The 17275-nt window shown below is 39.1% G+C and overlaps 1 protein-coding gene across 1 annotated transcript in view; it reads right to left on the bottom strand.

Annotated features, from left to right (window-relative positions):
• Nucleotides 1-17275, bottom strand: part of LOC139693345 (receptor-type guanylate cyclase Gyc76C-like) — an 80269-nt gene that overhangs the window by 58059 nt on the left and 4935 nt on the right. Inside the window, exon 2 of the mRNA XM_071591475.1 lies at nucleotides 5752-5949. Coding sequence (XP_071447576.1) covers nucleotides 5752-5949 — 198 coding nt within the window. The remainder of the gene's footprint in view (nucleotides 1-5751; nucleotides 5950-17275) is intronic.

Raw genomic sequence — 17275 nt, 5'->3', positions numbered from 1 at the left:
AAATGCGCGGCGAAGATCAGTATCATCAGCTAAAGACCGAAATACAATCCAAAAGTGTTGCAAGACAAGGCAGCTAGAATTAAATTTGAATAAATGTGTTTCCATAAATTTTTGGAGGAAAAGTACTTCACTTGAAAACATTTACTCTATACAGGGAGCCAAAAATTACACACGTGTAATCGGTAAAATACTTGGATGTAACTGTAACTACGGATATGCCCTGGGTAAAACATACGTGAAATTTGCAGAATAGCTAATAAAAAGTTAGGATTCATAAAAAGAATTTATTGGAAATTGTCGTGAAAGGGTCAAGGAGCTTTGTAATTTCACGTTAGGTAGGCCCCATCTTGAGTACGCTGCAAGTGTATGGGATCCTCATGAGGCAGGGTTAATTCTGGAACGAGATCGAGTGCAACGAAGAGCAGCTAGGTTTGTCATTAATTGTTATGAACAAGGTAGCAGTGTCACGACACATTTGGAAGAATTAGGATGGGGCCACTAGTTGACCGTAAGCTTAAATACAGGTTAATTTTACTGCGTACATTTGAGGCAGGTTACTTATCAGAGGATGTTGAGGACATATTACAGAGGTCCCCACTTACTATGGTAGATGAAATCACCAACGTAAAATCAGGGAGATTTATTGTAGAACGGATAAATTTAAAATGTCGTTTTGTCCTCGAACCATTAGAGATCATAATAATAAGCATGACAGAAATCGCGTGGGAGATAATTAGAATAGGTGTCGTATACATTGGTCGATATCTTGAATGTTTTTTCTTGCATGTCATTCTTCTAATTTAATAGGCATGTAGACCCATCTTTTTAACAGTCCTACGGCACGATTTGAATGTAAGTATCCTGATATCAAACATTGTTGCATGTAAGCACTTTCTTTCGTATGATTAAGGTTTGTTGAGTGCATGAAAAAACTAATATTTCTGTAGAGGTAACATGATTTTGTTTTGCATGTGGTTTTATTCTATTTTACGGGTGGTGACCGAACACTCCCCGCTACACGCCCTTGCGGCGGCTTGCAGGGTATTGTGTGGATGCAGATATAGAACTTCTCGTTGTGGTCCTGTTTTCGATTCTATGTTGGGTTAAATTTTCTTTGAAGTATTTTCGTCTTCCGGGGATGACAGAATCCATGCCATAAATTTGAGTCTGAATGGAATCTTCGTGCAGCGATGAATGCTTCCCATCCTCAGCACCGTAAGAGTTTGTGTTTCTCCGCAGCACTATTTAACGAAAGTGGCGGCTTTCCGTACATAGTTTTGCCAGTCCATTCGCCTTAGCTCTGCGGCCGGTTAACTTTCCTCCACTCGGTCCGAATCGATAGCAATGAGATAAACAGGCAAACCAAGAGGTTTCTGAAACCAACTATAATAGAAAACGCAATACGTTTGTCGTAAATGGTAGGCGATCGCAGTTCCAGAAACATTCGCCAAGACAGCCAAGGTAACAATCTGTACATTCAATAACACGAATTATTAACAGGATGTTCAGCGAGACCTGGAAAACAACCTCAAGGAATTGCTTCAACTTCAAAATAACATTTAACCTACGTAACATTCATACTTACCTGCCAGATAATTCCAGTGAGAAAGATACGCTTCAACTATAAATCAGTGATAAATCAATCGACTGTCACATTTATGGCTTAAACTTGATGAAAATAAGCTAAGACACACTGTGGCTCCAACTGACAGAATAATATATGGTATTTAAGACTACTTCAACTTTTACCGATTAGCTAATGCCATGGTATAAGACAAATCTCGGGAAGAGATTCGCGTGAGAACTAATACTTTCGGTGTAGTGAAGAAAAGAATTACATTAAGGCCTAGTATATGTTTACTGAGCGGTACAGTTTTCAACCTTCATAGTTCAAGTCATCAAATAATTAATACTCTTCTACATGGATTAACCATGCGATCCAAATACTAGTCTACGTGGAAGCCATCTTAAACGCAAGAATTCCAAGGAACCATGATCCATCACTTTAACACACTATCAATTTACTCTTTCATACAGTGATTCCGCCCGTTTTCCCTCCCAACGGGGTTGACTGACCGACAGCCTTCCAACGTTACGCACTTCAATGGTATTTGCAGAATAGCAAGGACAACCAATTCTTCACAGGAAACATTTGTGTATCATTATCAGTATTTCAATCCTAGGTCTGGTTTACTGCAGCCCTCCAATCTACTCTACTTAATATCAATTCCCTCAATCCTTGATACCTCCTCTGTTTTACGTCCTTATTAATTTGTCCTATGTGCATGCCTCTTGGTTTCCCTCGTGGAATATTCCCTTCTAATATATTCCTTATCAACACATTGTGCCTCAATGTGTGTCCAATCCATAAATTTCTTCTTTGCCGTGCAGTTCTCAATATGGTCCTATCCTCTTCTGCTCAGCTTTATACATCCTCGTTCCTTACTTTGTCTGTTCATTTTATTCAGCATTCTCCTCCTACACTATGTTTCAAAGGCTTCTATTCTTCGCTGGTCCACTTTTCCAATGTTCCAAGTCTCGGAACCATAGAGCGCCATGCTGCACACGAAAATCTTGACGAATTTCTTCCTTGTTTTCAGCCTTAGGTTCTTTGAACATAGCAACTGCCTCTTCTTCATGAATGCGGTCTTAGCTTGGGCTATCCTTCACTTGATGTCGGTCGAACTTCTTCCATCCCATGATATGCTGCTGCCCAGGTAGATGAAGGATTCCACTTGCTCTAGTTTCACCCCTCGAATTGGGATATATGCATTCAGCTTCTCTCCTCCACACACCAGGATTTTAGTTTTCTTCTTATTTATGTTTATATTATATTCCCCCAGTACTGAATCCATAGCACTTAGAGTTGCCTGCAGGTCCTCTCGCGTTTCCGCCACTACTGCGATGTCATCTGCAAACCATAGTATGTTGATTTCTTTTCCATTTGCCTTGACTCCTTTGATGCCTAATTCCTGAGTTTCTTTTGTTGTCTCATCCAGGTATACGTTGAATATTGCTGGCGAGAGGTTGCATCCTTTTCTTATTCCTTTGTTTATTTTGGCTGATATTCTCCTTCCATTTTCGTTTGCATTGTTGTAACCTGATTCTTGTAGAGGTTATGGATAATTCTTCGGTCGTTTTAGCACAATCCAAGCGCTAATAGTATTTTGAACATCTTGTTCCATTCGACGTTGTCGAAGGCCTTCTCCAAGTCCACGAATTCCACGTATAATGGCTTATTTACGTGTCTCATTTTTTCGGACAGAACTCCCAAGCTAAGAATTGCCTCTCTTGCTCCTTGGTTTTTCCTAAATCCGAATCGATTTTTTGAGAGGTTTCCTTCTATCCTTCCTACTATTCTTCGGCTAATTATCCAAGCTAGGATTTTTCATGCTTGAGTCCCCAGGCTCAATGTTCTGCGTTCTTCGCATCTATCTGTTTTCGGTTTCTTCGGTAATGCCATCATTATACTTTTCTCGAAGTTTGCTGGTATCTTTCCGCTGTCGTAGCTATTTTTGATTATTTCATAGACGGCATCCTTCGCCTTGACCCCGAGTACCTTGATTATTTCTCCGTTTATTTTTTCAACTCCTGGTGCCTTGTTGTTTCTCAGGTCTGCCACGACTCTCTCGAATTCGCTTCTTAATATCTGCGGACCCCAATCATCTTTAACTATCATGCTTTCATCTTTAATGAAGCCATATTCTAGTGGTTTGGGAACTTGATAGAGTACAGCAATGTATTTTTTCCATCTATTCCCAATGTCGTCATCATCTATTAGTATTTTTCCATTAGCGGCTTGGATGTTTTGCGATTTTGTTTTTCTCTCTCCGAATTGCCTCTTCACTAGTTTATTAGCCATCACGCTATTTCCCTCTTTCACGTTTTCATTAGTTTCCTCGCTGCAGCTTTCAATCCATTTTTCCTTTGCCTTCTTGGACTCTCGTATGATCTGGTTCCGCAACTGTTTATAAAGGTCTTCTTCACTCTCATTTCTAGGATTCTTTTATTTTCTTCTTTCGTCTACGAGACTTCTTATTTGAGCTGTTATCCATGGCTTCTTAGATATTTCCGCCTTACTCACAAGGAGCTCATTTGCAGCTTTGGTCATTATATTCTTCATTTCTTTCCATCGACCGTCAAGGCTGGTATTTTCATTATTTCCTTCTGTTTCCCTTTCGATGGCCATGGTGAATTTTTCTCTTTCGCTCTTTTCTTCCAGTATCTTAGTGTTCCATCTGGGTTGTTGTGCCTCTTTCTTCATCTTATTTAATGTCAGCTGTCCATGATCACCAGGTTGTGATCGCTATTTATATCTGCGCCGGGGTAGCTCTTACACTTCTTAACTTGGCTCTTGTATCTCTTCCTGACAAGGATGTAGTCAATTTGTTATCGTGCTTTGTCTCCAGGCGTCTTCTATGTGTATCTTCTTCTCGGATGTTGATCGAAGATGGTATTTGTCACTACCATGTTTTTCTCGTTGCAGAATTCTACACTTATCAGTGTCTCTCCCGCGGGGTTTCGTTTTCCCAATCCGAAGTATCCCACGCTACTTCCCTCTCGACCCTCGCCGACCACAGCGTTCCAATCACCCATTACTATGAGGTTTTTCTTCCTTTTTACAGTTCATAGAACCTCTTGCAGTTGTTCGTATACTTCCTCTATTTCCTCATTTGAATGGCTGGACGTCGGCATATACACCTCTACTATGACTGTACCCGTAGCTTATGCCTCTAACTTTATCATCAATATCCTTTCATCATATTGCCAGCACGATATTATTTTCCCTGCCCATTTCTTCGTGAGTATAGTATGATGCCTACTCCTACGATTTCCTGGTCGTCTCCCGAGTACTATATATCACCCCGTAGCCGTCAATTATGGTTATGTAATTTACATATAAATTCATGGAATTACTTGTTGCAGTATGTTCTGGTCTTAATTTTTCGGAAATTGGCGAAATGGACGCAAAAGCTCCTGGCATGTGAAAACAAGTGAAAAAGTCAGCTTCAACACTTCAAGGTCAGAAAATGTAAATTTTTCAAATACTGAGAAAAGCAACTCGCCGGCCGGGATGCTAATTGAAAGATACTGATCACTGCTTCATGAATGACACTCAAAGAAAGTCTACGCGGTATCATCATTTGTCAGATTATGGGTAATTAAATTCAATTCTGTGAATGTTTTCCGATGGCAGAGAATATCTATATTTACGTGAAATGCTTTCCAGATCCTCCGATTTCAGTAAATGGGAGGTAGATTCTAATCTTCAACTAACTAATGCAATGGATGTATACGAATGAAGCGAAGTAACGAGATATTCAAAATGCAACATAAGAGTTCATCAATGGAGTTAACTAGTGAACGTTAAAGCACTGATCTCGTGTAATGGAATTTGGTAGTTTCCGTTATCTAGGTTATCATGATAACCATCGCATGCAAGCATCATCGTCCAGTGGGATACATTCATTACACAGAAACCCGTTCTAGTCGGTTCTCAGAGCATATTATGCTCGAACAAGAATTCTGACCGGGCTGGAGGGGATTCAATTAGATCGACTCCCAACCAAAAACAACCATTTAAAAATGTCTCTAAAGGAATTATCTCCGCCACCACATTGGAGACCACATAAAATTGCTGTCCTCATTGGACTCATGAGATCCGACGAGTTCTCATTGTGAGCGCGCGGATCACGGAAGCACTCGTTTTCCGAGGAATGAAGGGATAGGAAAATCAAACTGGTAACTTACATATGAGATCATGGGCTTATTGCTGGCTTCAGAAATGATGGCCTCTACGTTACAACTGCCCTCTGGCCCAAAGAAGGCAGACACTCCTCCACAGATCATTTGTGTGATCGCTCGAGTCGTCAGCACGGTATCGCCTCTCGTGTCTTCCCATTGCAGGGAGAGGTGCACGCCAGGAAGGATGTCCGGGTCGGTGTTTATCTGCACAAGTAAAACAAGGTGGTGATGTCAGCCATCAACTGGTTATCAAAAAACTTTAATTTGGAATGTGACACACAGCTCTGGCGAAAACACTGCACGGAAAACCGTGCCAATGAGCGCTCACTCCAATTTTCACTGGCTTTGGAAATAATATTGACAAGAGTGCAGAATTATTATGAAACACAGGTTGAAGAATTTACGAGCACTTCCGTTCAAGTAAGAAGTAAATATTGGATTTATCACTTCTGAACTGACCAAAACATTCAGAACTGGAATTACACATAGCGCCTTATAACAATGAATTACTTGACCAAATCACTTAAAGGAGATTTTTTAAGAACAGTTCATTTTCACCGATAATTGGTAAAGAAAATTAATTTCCCACTAGGCCAGTCAATGGTAATATTTCGTCCAACAGATACTCATTTGCCTTACCTGATTTTTCAACGAATTTATTGCCGGCATTGAAAAAAATAATTGTTATTAGAGGGGAAAGCAAGCAGATAAGTTGCAGTGGTGTACGTTAAATGTGGTATACCGATCATTAAAATGATGTAGCAATAGAAATAGTGCGCAAAAACGCGTTTTATTTACAGACGTTATTTAAATTTTTTCCCTGTTCATATTTTCTCCCTTTCCATGTTATTACGGGTTGAGGGACGCAGATGATGAATAAACAGCACAAAATGTGCCAGCGAATTCAAGGAATTGCGGTAGGGCTTCAAATATGGAGAAATAGAAGTACAGTGAAAAATATTGTGAATATATTCGCACGTTCTTCTTCATAAAAAAGTATCAATGCGCTGGAATACAGGTCCCAACTGGAAAAATAGCGGAAGAAACCGCTCCTAAATAGCAATCAGAAAGTTAGTTATAGAACTGGCTTACGACCCCGAGGGCCGGGGTTCAAATCTGGAGTTGCTACATTTTTCGACGATTTCCCTATCCGATATAGAATTCTTGCTGTCTTTTGTTAAAGATACTGTAACGCAGAATAACTCTGGCCAACTTTCAATAAAAAATTACCACAGCCAACTTGTAAGCAATTTTCTACCCCTTAAACTGTTTCGGTGCAGTTGGTGCACGAAAACTTTGAATGGATTTCTAGATTTTCAATTTAAAACTAAAATATTATAAGTAGGAAGTAAAAATATCTGTGTATGAGGAGGAATACTCCGCAAATTATTGCATGGAAACGTAATTGCGGCAAGCCTTGCCAGAATAAACATACATTTTGAATGAAATTGATCCATTATGGGTTACGTAAGCCATATTTGTGATAAAAATATGACAGGTAGGGCGAGTAATTACAGGATTGTGAAAGAATGTGGATTCGTGCAGTGACAGAAGAACGAAAGCAGTGTGCTGCGCTGGTTTGGTCACGTTGAAAAAACATATGAGTCGATATGATCACCAAACAGATACGTGAGAGAAGAATGAATGGTTTGATAGGAAGGGGTGGATATAGAGCATCGGGTGAACGATATTGAAGAGAATCTCAAGGCATGGAATATTAGGAACAGAAACGCATTAATGGAAAAATACACGAATTTGAAAGGGACGGGAAAGTATGTATGGATGAGAGCTTGGAGGAAATTAGTAAAAAGGGATTAAACCCCCCGAAATAACTTGAGGTCAAACTTTTTTGATCTTGCCGAAACCTCCCCCATTCCATAGGAGAACGGCTCGAAGGATATGTCCGTATGTAATACCATCCGTTCGCTTCAGCTCAAATTTGGTTGGCAGCGCTCTCTTTTCCCTATTCACCCCCGTTCCTGATTGGCAGTTGCTTCAAAACCATCGAAGAAAAACAAGATTCTTTCTAAACTCAGCTTGCATGCAATAGCGCCATTAACAAGCCATTAAACTTGCACGCAATAGAGTCGAAGTTCCTGATCAATACGTTCTTTCACAGAAAGTGTGACATCGAATTGTCCCGCGTGGCGATGTCTTGAGTGTAACCTAATACTAATGCTGGCTTTTAATAACCTCCAACCTTCCTGTCTTCCCCAAAAATCCTACCTCTGACCAAATTAGCTACCTAACCCTGATTCCGTAAGTACGCAGATGAACTGATGTCGGTCGTCCAACCAAATAACTACGACACAGTGACGGCGCCAAGAATCAATGAGGACAAATGAGGAGGCACCCGACGATGCGCCTTAAACAAGTCTCAGCACCGAGAATGATAACATGCGACGTTTTACCATGCCTAATTTTGGGGTTCCTTGAATTGGAAATATTTCTAGTGAGAACATGAAGTAAAATAATGAGGGGAACGATCGCACTAAGTCGAATTAATAACATTCTGTCATACTCAACGCACATATATGATCTTTTATTCGATCTTCGTACTCAATGTGCACACCACAAAGATTGTTTTTGGAAGTGATTATCTCAATTATGTGGGATAAATGTACTATTTGGATGAAATCTTCACCCCACTTATCAGAACCTAATGGTGGGACGTGCTTACCCGACTTACTGTGGCGATCCTTAATTTATATACGAGGGTGGTCTGAAAAGTTCCAGACCTAACAATGATACAAGACATTTTTTCTGAAATTTTCTGAGGTCGGAAACTTTTCAGACCATCCTCGTATACCGTGCTGGGATTTTCAATTCGGCAGCACTTGATAAAGCATGAACTACACTCCGTGATAGCTGGTAGTTTCTTTTCCAATGGCAGCTTTGACTGTTTCTACGAAGTAGGCATATTATACCCTGAACGTTTCACAGAATATGATTTTCCCTCTCGTTATTTCCCTACATCGAGATGATCTCAGATGTCACAAATTCTCTCGCCACGACGATTTCTCGGGCTCGTCTCTCTCACATTCTTACCATCTACTTCAAATGCTTCCTAATTCTTGGACAGAATGACTCAAGGCTGAAAATTCACCACGGAAATCCAACTCCTGAGAGGAGCGAGGACAACTCAAGGTGCAGCAGCAAATTTCAAGAAGCGCACAACAACGACGAAAATCCACTGTCATAATTGCAGGATTACCGGAACGGACGAATAAAATAGCCAAGGTTTGGGTCAATCAAGCGTCACAACAGTTTGGAAAACAAAGAACGCATCGATCGAGACACCTAGCTAAAAACGCGAAAAACCTAATAATGTTTTGTCACATATCATTAACAGCCCAACGGGAGACAAAGGCAAAACTGACAGCGACTGCTTTCGCTAAGTGATGAACTACACCGTATCAATCAAAAAGATCGGATGACATTATTATGAGTGAATGTTTTCACTTGTCTCTTAAACCGAGATCAGGAGAAGTAAAATACAAATAAACGATAAGAAGGAAAAAGAAGGGGCAAGATGTTTCCTCACAACTTCCGCCAGAAATAAGCAAACAAAACAAAAGTGTTCCTTACACTGCTGAGGCAAGTCAAGCGTGATCCTTCGTATTGAAAAGGATGGACCTGAAGCTAAATACTTATAATAGGAGAGACTATCCACTCTCATAATCAACTCAATTCGGGTGAATGATGTGGATTTTTCGGCAGGACGAAGAAACTTAGCCAAACGATGCAGTTTACAAAATATAAGAAAGGAAAACAATAAACCTTGATGAAAGTCGATAAAAAGTGCCTACACATAATGAAACAAACTTCACACAATGAGCATATGGAATGATGGTGATCAAATTGGGTATATCCACACGAATATCAGTTTACTGAAGGCAAGTTATGGACATGTGACGTGGAAGAACTATGGATAAAGGTCAAGGACGGAATAAATTAACAATGCAATGAAAAACGCGAGGGACAGAAACTGACGAACTCAAAGAAGCCTGGTAAATTGAGGAGAGAGGCACATCCGAGTAATCTTCGGACTGATAACTAATGATGACGATAAATACGAAAAAAGCATATTTCGGACTACCTAAGCGTCGGATTATTGCTAATAAGTCCATTTGCCAGAGTTGGCACGAATGTCTACCGAAAAAGAATGCAATTGCAGCAAAACCATGAAAAATTAAGTTTTCTTTGTGTAACAAACAAGTGAATTTAAAGGGTATTTACAAGATCACACCAAGTAGGAAGCCCATAACGTACATTCGTTCTAAGGAGGAATTGGAATACGGATTTGTATGAAGCATTTTGTGGCACCACATTCCCTTCCTATCACAGCGAGGGTCTTCGGGAGCGAAGTGAGCTCATGAGGACACCCGCTGCAGAATCACAAGGAACGTCGAAACCATGAGATGTTCCTCAAGCAATCAAACAAAAATAACACTAGTACGATGGACGCCACAAAAGACCACGATCAGCATTAATTAATCCCAGAAGCACTGAATTATTTCCATGAATGACAGCTAATTTATTTTGGAGGAAGATCAAACCAAAGACCTTTTGAAATTACTAGAAACACAGCTTCAATATCAATTTTCACGACAAGGAATAACAGAAAGGGAATATCAAATGGGATTATCACCCGAACTGTTTATATAAGATCTTTCTTCCCACCCATCATTAAAATGAAATTTTACCGTGCTAGAAACTATGTTTTACATCACAAATGCGTCAGAAAATAATAACAGTTTTTTAAAATATACACATGTGAACATGACAGCGACTCTACATTGGAGCAATTTGAGCGAGGAGAAATTAAAATACTACTATATCACCAATTCCTTTCCCTAATGTTCATGTGCGTTTTGGGCTATGTGTTTCCATTCAAACAAAAAACACACAATTCATATGCATTTTGAGCACCGAGCAATTATTCAGGAGAATAAAATGTGAAAACCATGAAGCAGACTCATCCTATCCTCAATTTAGACGAGCAATAAGAGGAAATCCACCCGGTCGACAATCTTGAATCAACTAAGCATCCCAAACTTACGTGAACAGAATTACTAACAGCTTCAAATTATTCAGACTAGTTCAAAATGTCAAACTTCTCATTTCCGTTTTGTGCGCAAGATATTGACGGACATGATTATCTTGTATTTTTAAGATCAATACTCATCGGAATACTTCGTGACATGCAAAACATTTTCACGCAAGAAAAGATTTATGCTGTCGTGTTTCCTGGAAGGTATCTGACGCTCTCTCTCTAGAGGCACATGTAAACATCACTCTCAAACGAAGGGAACTGTGATTGGCAAACCCTCAAGCACGATATCTATCTTATCTTGAGTCTACAGAAAGTGTAGTGCCTCCACTCTCGCACACAAATACACTCCACTGAACAAATACCGTAATCAGCTCTTAAACCCAATTTTCAAGTGCGCTTTCTTCGCAATCTCTGATCAAAAACTCCAATATTACTGCTATTGCACCGTAACGGTAATTACGACGCAACGTTTTTTTTTAAATCCATAAGTGTAACTCAGATTTGATAAATTGAAGTTAACTTACCACCATGAATACCGTTATCACTCAAAGTGTAGGCATTAACAGAGAATGTATCAACCTTATGATTATTGGAGATAAATTTTAATTTCCATGTTCTTACTACATCTGAGACGAGTTTAATATGAAATAGGAATCTTAAATGCGATTTCTTTACATTCTCTACGGAGGACATAAAATCATATGATACTGTAAGCTGTTCATCTATTCGTTTCATTTGAAACTATCTTCTACAATTCCGCTGAATATGATAAAGATAAGGAGTTTTGATTATATTCACGATAAGATATAATTAACAGCTATTATAGAGGAATTGAAAATACACATGAATTATAGTAACGATTCACAGTGCCAAATTGGATGTAACCATTTCAAATAACGGCTTTTTCGATTCAATTTAGGAACTGGTAGAAAATCTTTGAGGACTCTACTACTAGAAAATCATTCTACTGAGGTGATACTACACATTAAATTGGCGTAGCCGTGTAATTTATGAAGTCAAATAGACCAGGGCGTCACGGGGAGTGGTAACGCCATTAAAAAGCTTTCATATACCACGTAATACGAAGAATCATAGAAAAATAATTACACTAATATTGAAAACAAACAATATATTGATATGCCAATATATATATATATATATATATATATATATATATATATATATATATATATATATATATATATATATATATATATACACATACATACACACACATATTATATGTATACATACAAATATAAATTCATTTTTCTCTAAATCATCACAAAATAGTAGTCACATTGCCTAGCGGAGTCGTAAGAGTTTGTCAACAGATATACACTTATAGACAGGTTCTCACCGGGCCGGTAAAAAAATCCATATCGTCAATTCTCATGCATTTGATGATATTGCTCATGATCTCTTTGGGGACACCGGCATCACGCGCAATAATGGAGGGTGAGCTTCAACTGCTTTCCAAACAAGATGAATTCTTAGTAACTGGTAACAAAATGTATTGTTCGCACTTCAATAGAAGCAAGCACACAGACGAAGCATACAGGTAGAAATCCCGCCAATAAAATGGTGATAATGGGTGTTTTTCCCCATGATCGCATGAAAACATTTTGCATTCTTCGCAACATCTTAGGCTTAAAAAAGACTGCATCGCGTTCTTCTCTGTTTGCCCTTCCCATCAGAATAAAATCCAAGGACAGATTCAAAACTGAGAAATAGCGAGTTTCAACGTAATAATACTAGACGATTATTAACGTCATCGGGCCCGATCATTCAAATATTCAGTAAAATAGGGTTTGCCAATGATATCCTTAAGCAGTTGAGACAGTTCCGCCGAACAAAAAATCGGGTACGAGCGAATTAACGCGCAAAATTGAACTATAGAACGAGAAATGAAGGCAAACGAATGAATAGAGAACAGAAGCATGACAAAAGGAAGATTTTATTTAAACCCTGAGAAATTAGTTCAACCTAGAGCTAAAAAACTTGACGGAATCTTTCGATACGGCTGTTAGTCAAAGAACTCCAAATTTTCAAGGGATCATCTTTGAACCATTCACACGACAGAACATGAATTACGCATAAGTAGGGTCGGATACGATTTGTGGCCTTCATGGAATTTCTTCATGAGTGGATATTCGAAACTAGATGCTACCGAGTTGGCTTACGCATATTGGTATTCTGATAGGTGAGGTAATGAAAACTCATTTCGTATCGAAGCATGTTCGAGGTCCGGCTCGAACCCATAATCTTTGCGTAAGCCACCTAGCTCAATCACCCACGCACCCTCCGACTTTCTCCATTGTATGTGGTACGTGACACAACAGTGTCAATCTTCTCGCGCAAAAGAGGCATTTTTCCGTAGTTATTCTATTTATCATTTAATTACTCTCTTCTATTTATTTCCTCATGTCCAGTTTCAATTGCACAGGCCTCTCTATCACATACTTCGTCAGAAAACTGGGATTCAAACATGGGCGAGAATGTGCAACGTACACTCCCAGCACCATACCAGGACTAACAATTTGCTTCAACTGTGTTGGAGTCTTTTTCATTTACAAATTTCCTTCAAATTTTGTCTACAGTTTGCCAGTCAAGTGAATTCGAGGATAGACTGCCAAACGGATAGATTCAAGCATTCGTTTTTCCGGCGCACTACTCGCGACAACAAAAAAGGGGGAGCGCCTAAGACTGTAAAAAGTAAGCGCTGCCGAAAATAGGGTTATTTGAGATTAAACATCCCCGAAACTCTCTCAAAGTCTACAGCCTAAGGCACCCCTTCGTACGCCCTTGCGCCGGGCGGGGTGCAATTTAATATAGATAAAGTCTATTGTATTTGTGAATTGTCCGTCCGGAATGTGTAGAATACTAACCGGTAATAAGTGCCTGAATTGCATTTGCGCCTACCCTCTTTTGATTATTTTTCTTGTCCTCCTTCCGTATGCACAGGAACAGCTGCTAGCCATGTAATACTCTTAATAAGTGTAGGCATGTTGCCTGGATAGTGCTCGGTCGCCTCCTTTCCGTGCATTTTTTGGATGGATCGTGGGGCGCTATGTGCATAAGTAAATACAGGGGATGATACATGTAGAATAGCTGGTGACCTACCACCCCCTGCCACACGTACTTGCGACGGCTTGTGGGGAATTGTGTAGATGTACATCTCCACCAGAGCAAAACATATGCTTTCAAAGACCCTCTGAGCGAAGAGTGGGAACTGGAATTTCATTCCTAGGACTAAACGCAACACCCCCAGAGGTTTGCGGTAAACATAGTTACCCACCAATTCACCTGTATCAAAGTATCATTGTGACGGCCAGAGAGTTCTAATGAGCATAACTTGTACACCTTTAGTGCACAAATTGACTAAATTACGACGTTTACCAGAGGAAGCTGTCCTTCGAGCTATAAGACAAATTGGCAATGGAACTGAATTATGCGCAAGAGCCTTGTTTCCATGATAAATATCTCAGTGGTACGTATTTTCGAGTCGAGAGAAAAATAAAACCACGTACTTATAAAGATTTAGTAACGAGTCGATGAGACAGGAAAATACGCAAAAATAAATGAAAATCGCGTTCGTCAATACAGTTAACACGCTAAAACAAGACAAAGAATGAATGGGCTAAATCAAGATAAAGAGTAATCTTATTGGAACGAAATAGATATTTTCAGGTTGAACTCTAAAAAAAACTGACATATCAATCGAAATATTTCACCAAACTATCTCTAAGGAAAAATAATGCCTACACTGATAGGTTATTTACAATTACATTATTCGCACTATTAAGTCTAAAATGTAATTCACAAAATGGACAGGCCGTTTTCAAGTTTTTTGTTCTCGGGATGTTTGCTTTATGAAGGAAAAGAAATTGAAAGTAAACTGGGCACGAGGGAAAACTGCGTGTTTACTATGCGGCTCACGGCAATGAGAAAAGGGCGAAAATAGCCACCAGACATGTGGGCAGAGTCTCAAAATAGAATGGAGACTAATGGATAAGCGGGGGCACTCGAGAGACTTGAGATGATGGCCAGCGTCTCGGCAAACCAATGAGTTGTCCAGAATGTGGGAGGAGGCGGTGGGCAGAACGGCCGAGTTTGAATAGGAACGTGGGAGTAGAGGAGTAGTTGGCTTAAGGACTTTAAACGACCGGGGTCAGCATGCGGGCTGTTTGTCACGCCGAGAGGTGCAATAAGAGAGGGAAAGAGAGGGAGAGAAGCATCGAGTTATATATACGCCAACAGCATGCCGTGAAAATTTTATCATTGCTATATGATGATTGGTTAAGCTGAAACGTAGAAATTTAACATTAAGTAATAGAATCCGGAAATAAAAGTTATAATCGATGTTGCACATAACTGTGCAAAGAAATCAACAACAATTCTGCTCTCAAAAATCTGAATGCTTTTGAGAATCGGAAAACAACCGAGGGGAAATAAGGGATAGCTTAATAGCGTCTAGAGTTATTTTATGAGCAGCCTTAAATGTGACTTAAGTTTGAAAATAAATCAGTCGAACAAGAATGAAGATAAACGACGCAAAGGAAACCCGTTTTGAAGAAGCTTCCGAATGACTGAGAGAGAATGGACGATAGATTGATTACAATTTACAAATCCTGTTGAAATAATAACTGCCGCCATTAACTACGTTTTGACTTAAAGCCATTGGGGACTTCATCAAGTATGTACCATATATACCTGTACGCACTTATCAATCAATGCGTCGCTAATCAAATATCTTCAGGTATAAATAAAGTAGACGAATAAATGACAACTGGAAAACATAGAGACGAATTGACGATTAATAATAAAAATAGACGAATTATGTCACATAAATCTTCGAAGTTACCACATGCGTAAAATTAAAACGGAGGAGGTCGCACAAAGGAGAAAAGATTTGGCGAGAAAAAAGTTAAAACAATTTCGTAGTAAAGAGACCTGAACATGGCACACAAATGAAAGGAACTTACGCGGAAAATTATACGGAAAACAAGGAAAATATATAGTATAATAATATGATGGTATTCAGCTTTGCCGAAGTAAACACAGAGAGATGATTCCCGAATCGTACGGTTTTAAAAAATTGCTACTAATATTCAACTTTTTTTTAACGCTTGCCATGAATGTGAGCGATAAAATATCTACATCAATATATTGTACAGGAAAATAATCAGCAACATTGAGAATTGGCTATATTTAAAATTTGATTCACCTGCGTGGAAGTACACGTAAGGTCGGAAAATTATAGATCGCAAAAGGAAATGATTTCCGCCTATGCGGAATTTCTTCATTATAAAAGTAAGCAATACAAGTACAGAGAAATTCAGCGTAGACTGATTTATTGTATGAATCTTTCAGTATAAAATTAGGAAAACTAATTCCATTGTTGCAAGTTTTTTATGACCTTCATGCCGAAAATTCTTAAAAGATACCAGAGGAAACAATGCTCCATTATTTAACATACATACATACTTGTTGCACGCCCAGGTGATGTCGCATTGTGACGAAATCTAGGTCCGTCAAAAAGACGAATTTATGAGTAATCGTTGAGCATTGTTTCCTCTCATATTCTTCAGGAGTTTTCGGAAGGAATATCATGAAAAACTAGAATTATTTTCCGTACTTGTGAGCAAAGTCATTCATGGTACAAAGATTTTACCGTATTATGGAATCGCAAGGTATAAAAAAATTAGCATTCAAATTCTTAAACAAAAGCTTAGTGCGGATGGGCAAAGTGGGAGTTTAACAAACGTGTCGGTGACAAAAGTTGTAGACACACATTGAACGATTTACATAAATTGAACACACTACCGTGCTTTTGCAACTACTGTGCACAATGAATACATTTCACCTGGTATGCTGTCCAGCCAAGCTCGGCTCCGTTTACTCCAAGAGGTTTAAGTATTGTATTCCAAAAAAATCAATATGAATTTCGAGCCCAATCCGACTGTAGCTTTCGTATTGATTCTACGTTTACACCATTCGCGAAATTTCAAGATTTTCATCAAGATTGAAATAGATTAGATACTAGCAGATGAACATTTCTCCTTTAAAAGGCAGCTCACCATTGCAAAATCAAAATAAGAGTCTGAGTTTATTGGGTGGGGCTACATTTCATTACAATAAAGGTCACTGAAGTGCATATACACGCTTAAAATTCTTGGAATATTAGTCGTGCATTTCACATGAGATTTCCAACGTTTCCCCTGCGGATGTTGAGAACGAATTCATCTAACGGATAAGTTTTAGAAATGACTCTCTTATGCATTCTTTTTCTCCATTATTTTCCTCGCCCTATCTCTCCCACTCAAAATTCTCCCCTCAATTTCATTCTTCCACATTCCATGCCCTCTCCGTATCTCACGCACTCTTAGGATTCTCATAAAAATTGTAGTTGGTGGCGTATAGGAAAATGAATATAGTGGGATCTAGCAGTTTTGCTTTGGTTAATTTTGTTGA

The sequence above is a fragment of the Hetaerina americana genome, unplaced genomic scaffold (assembly GCF_022747635.1).
Source record: "Hetaerina americana unplaced genomic scaffold, ioHetAmer1.1.p SCAF_1, whole genome shotgun sequence".
Lineage (NCBI taxonomy): Eukaryota > Metazoa > Arthropoda > Insecta > Odonata > Calopterygidae > Hetaerina > Hetaerina americana.
Note: the sequence above shows the minus strand (reverse complement) of the source record. Positions and strands in the feature narration are given on the sequence as shown.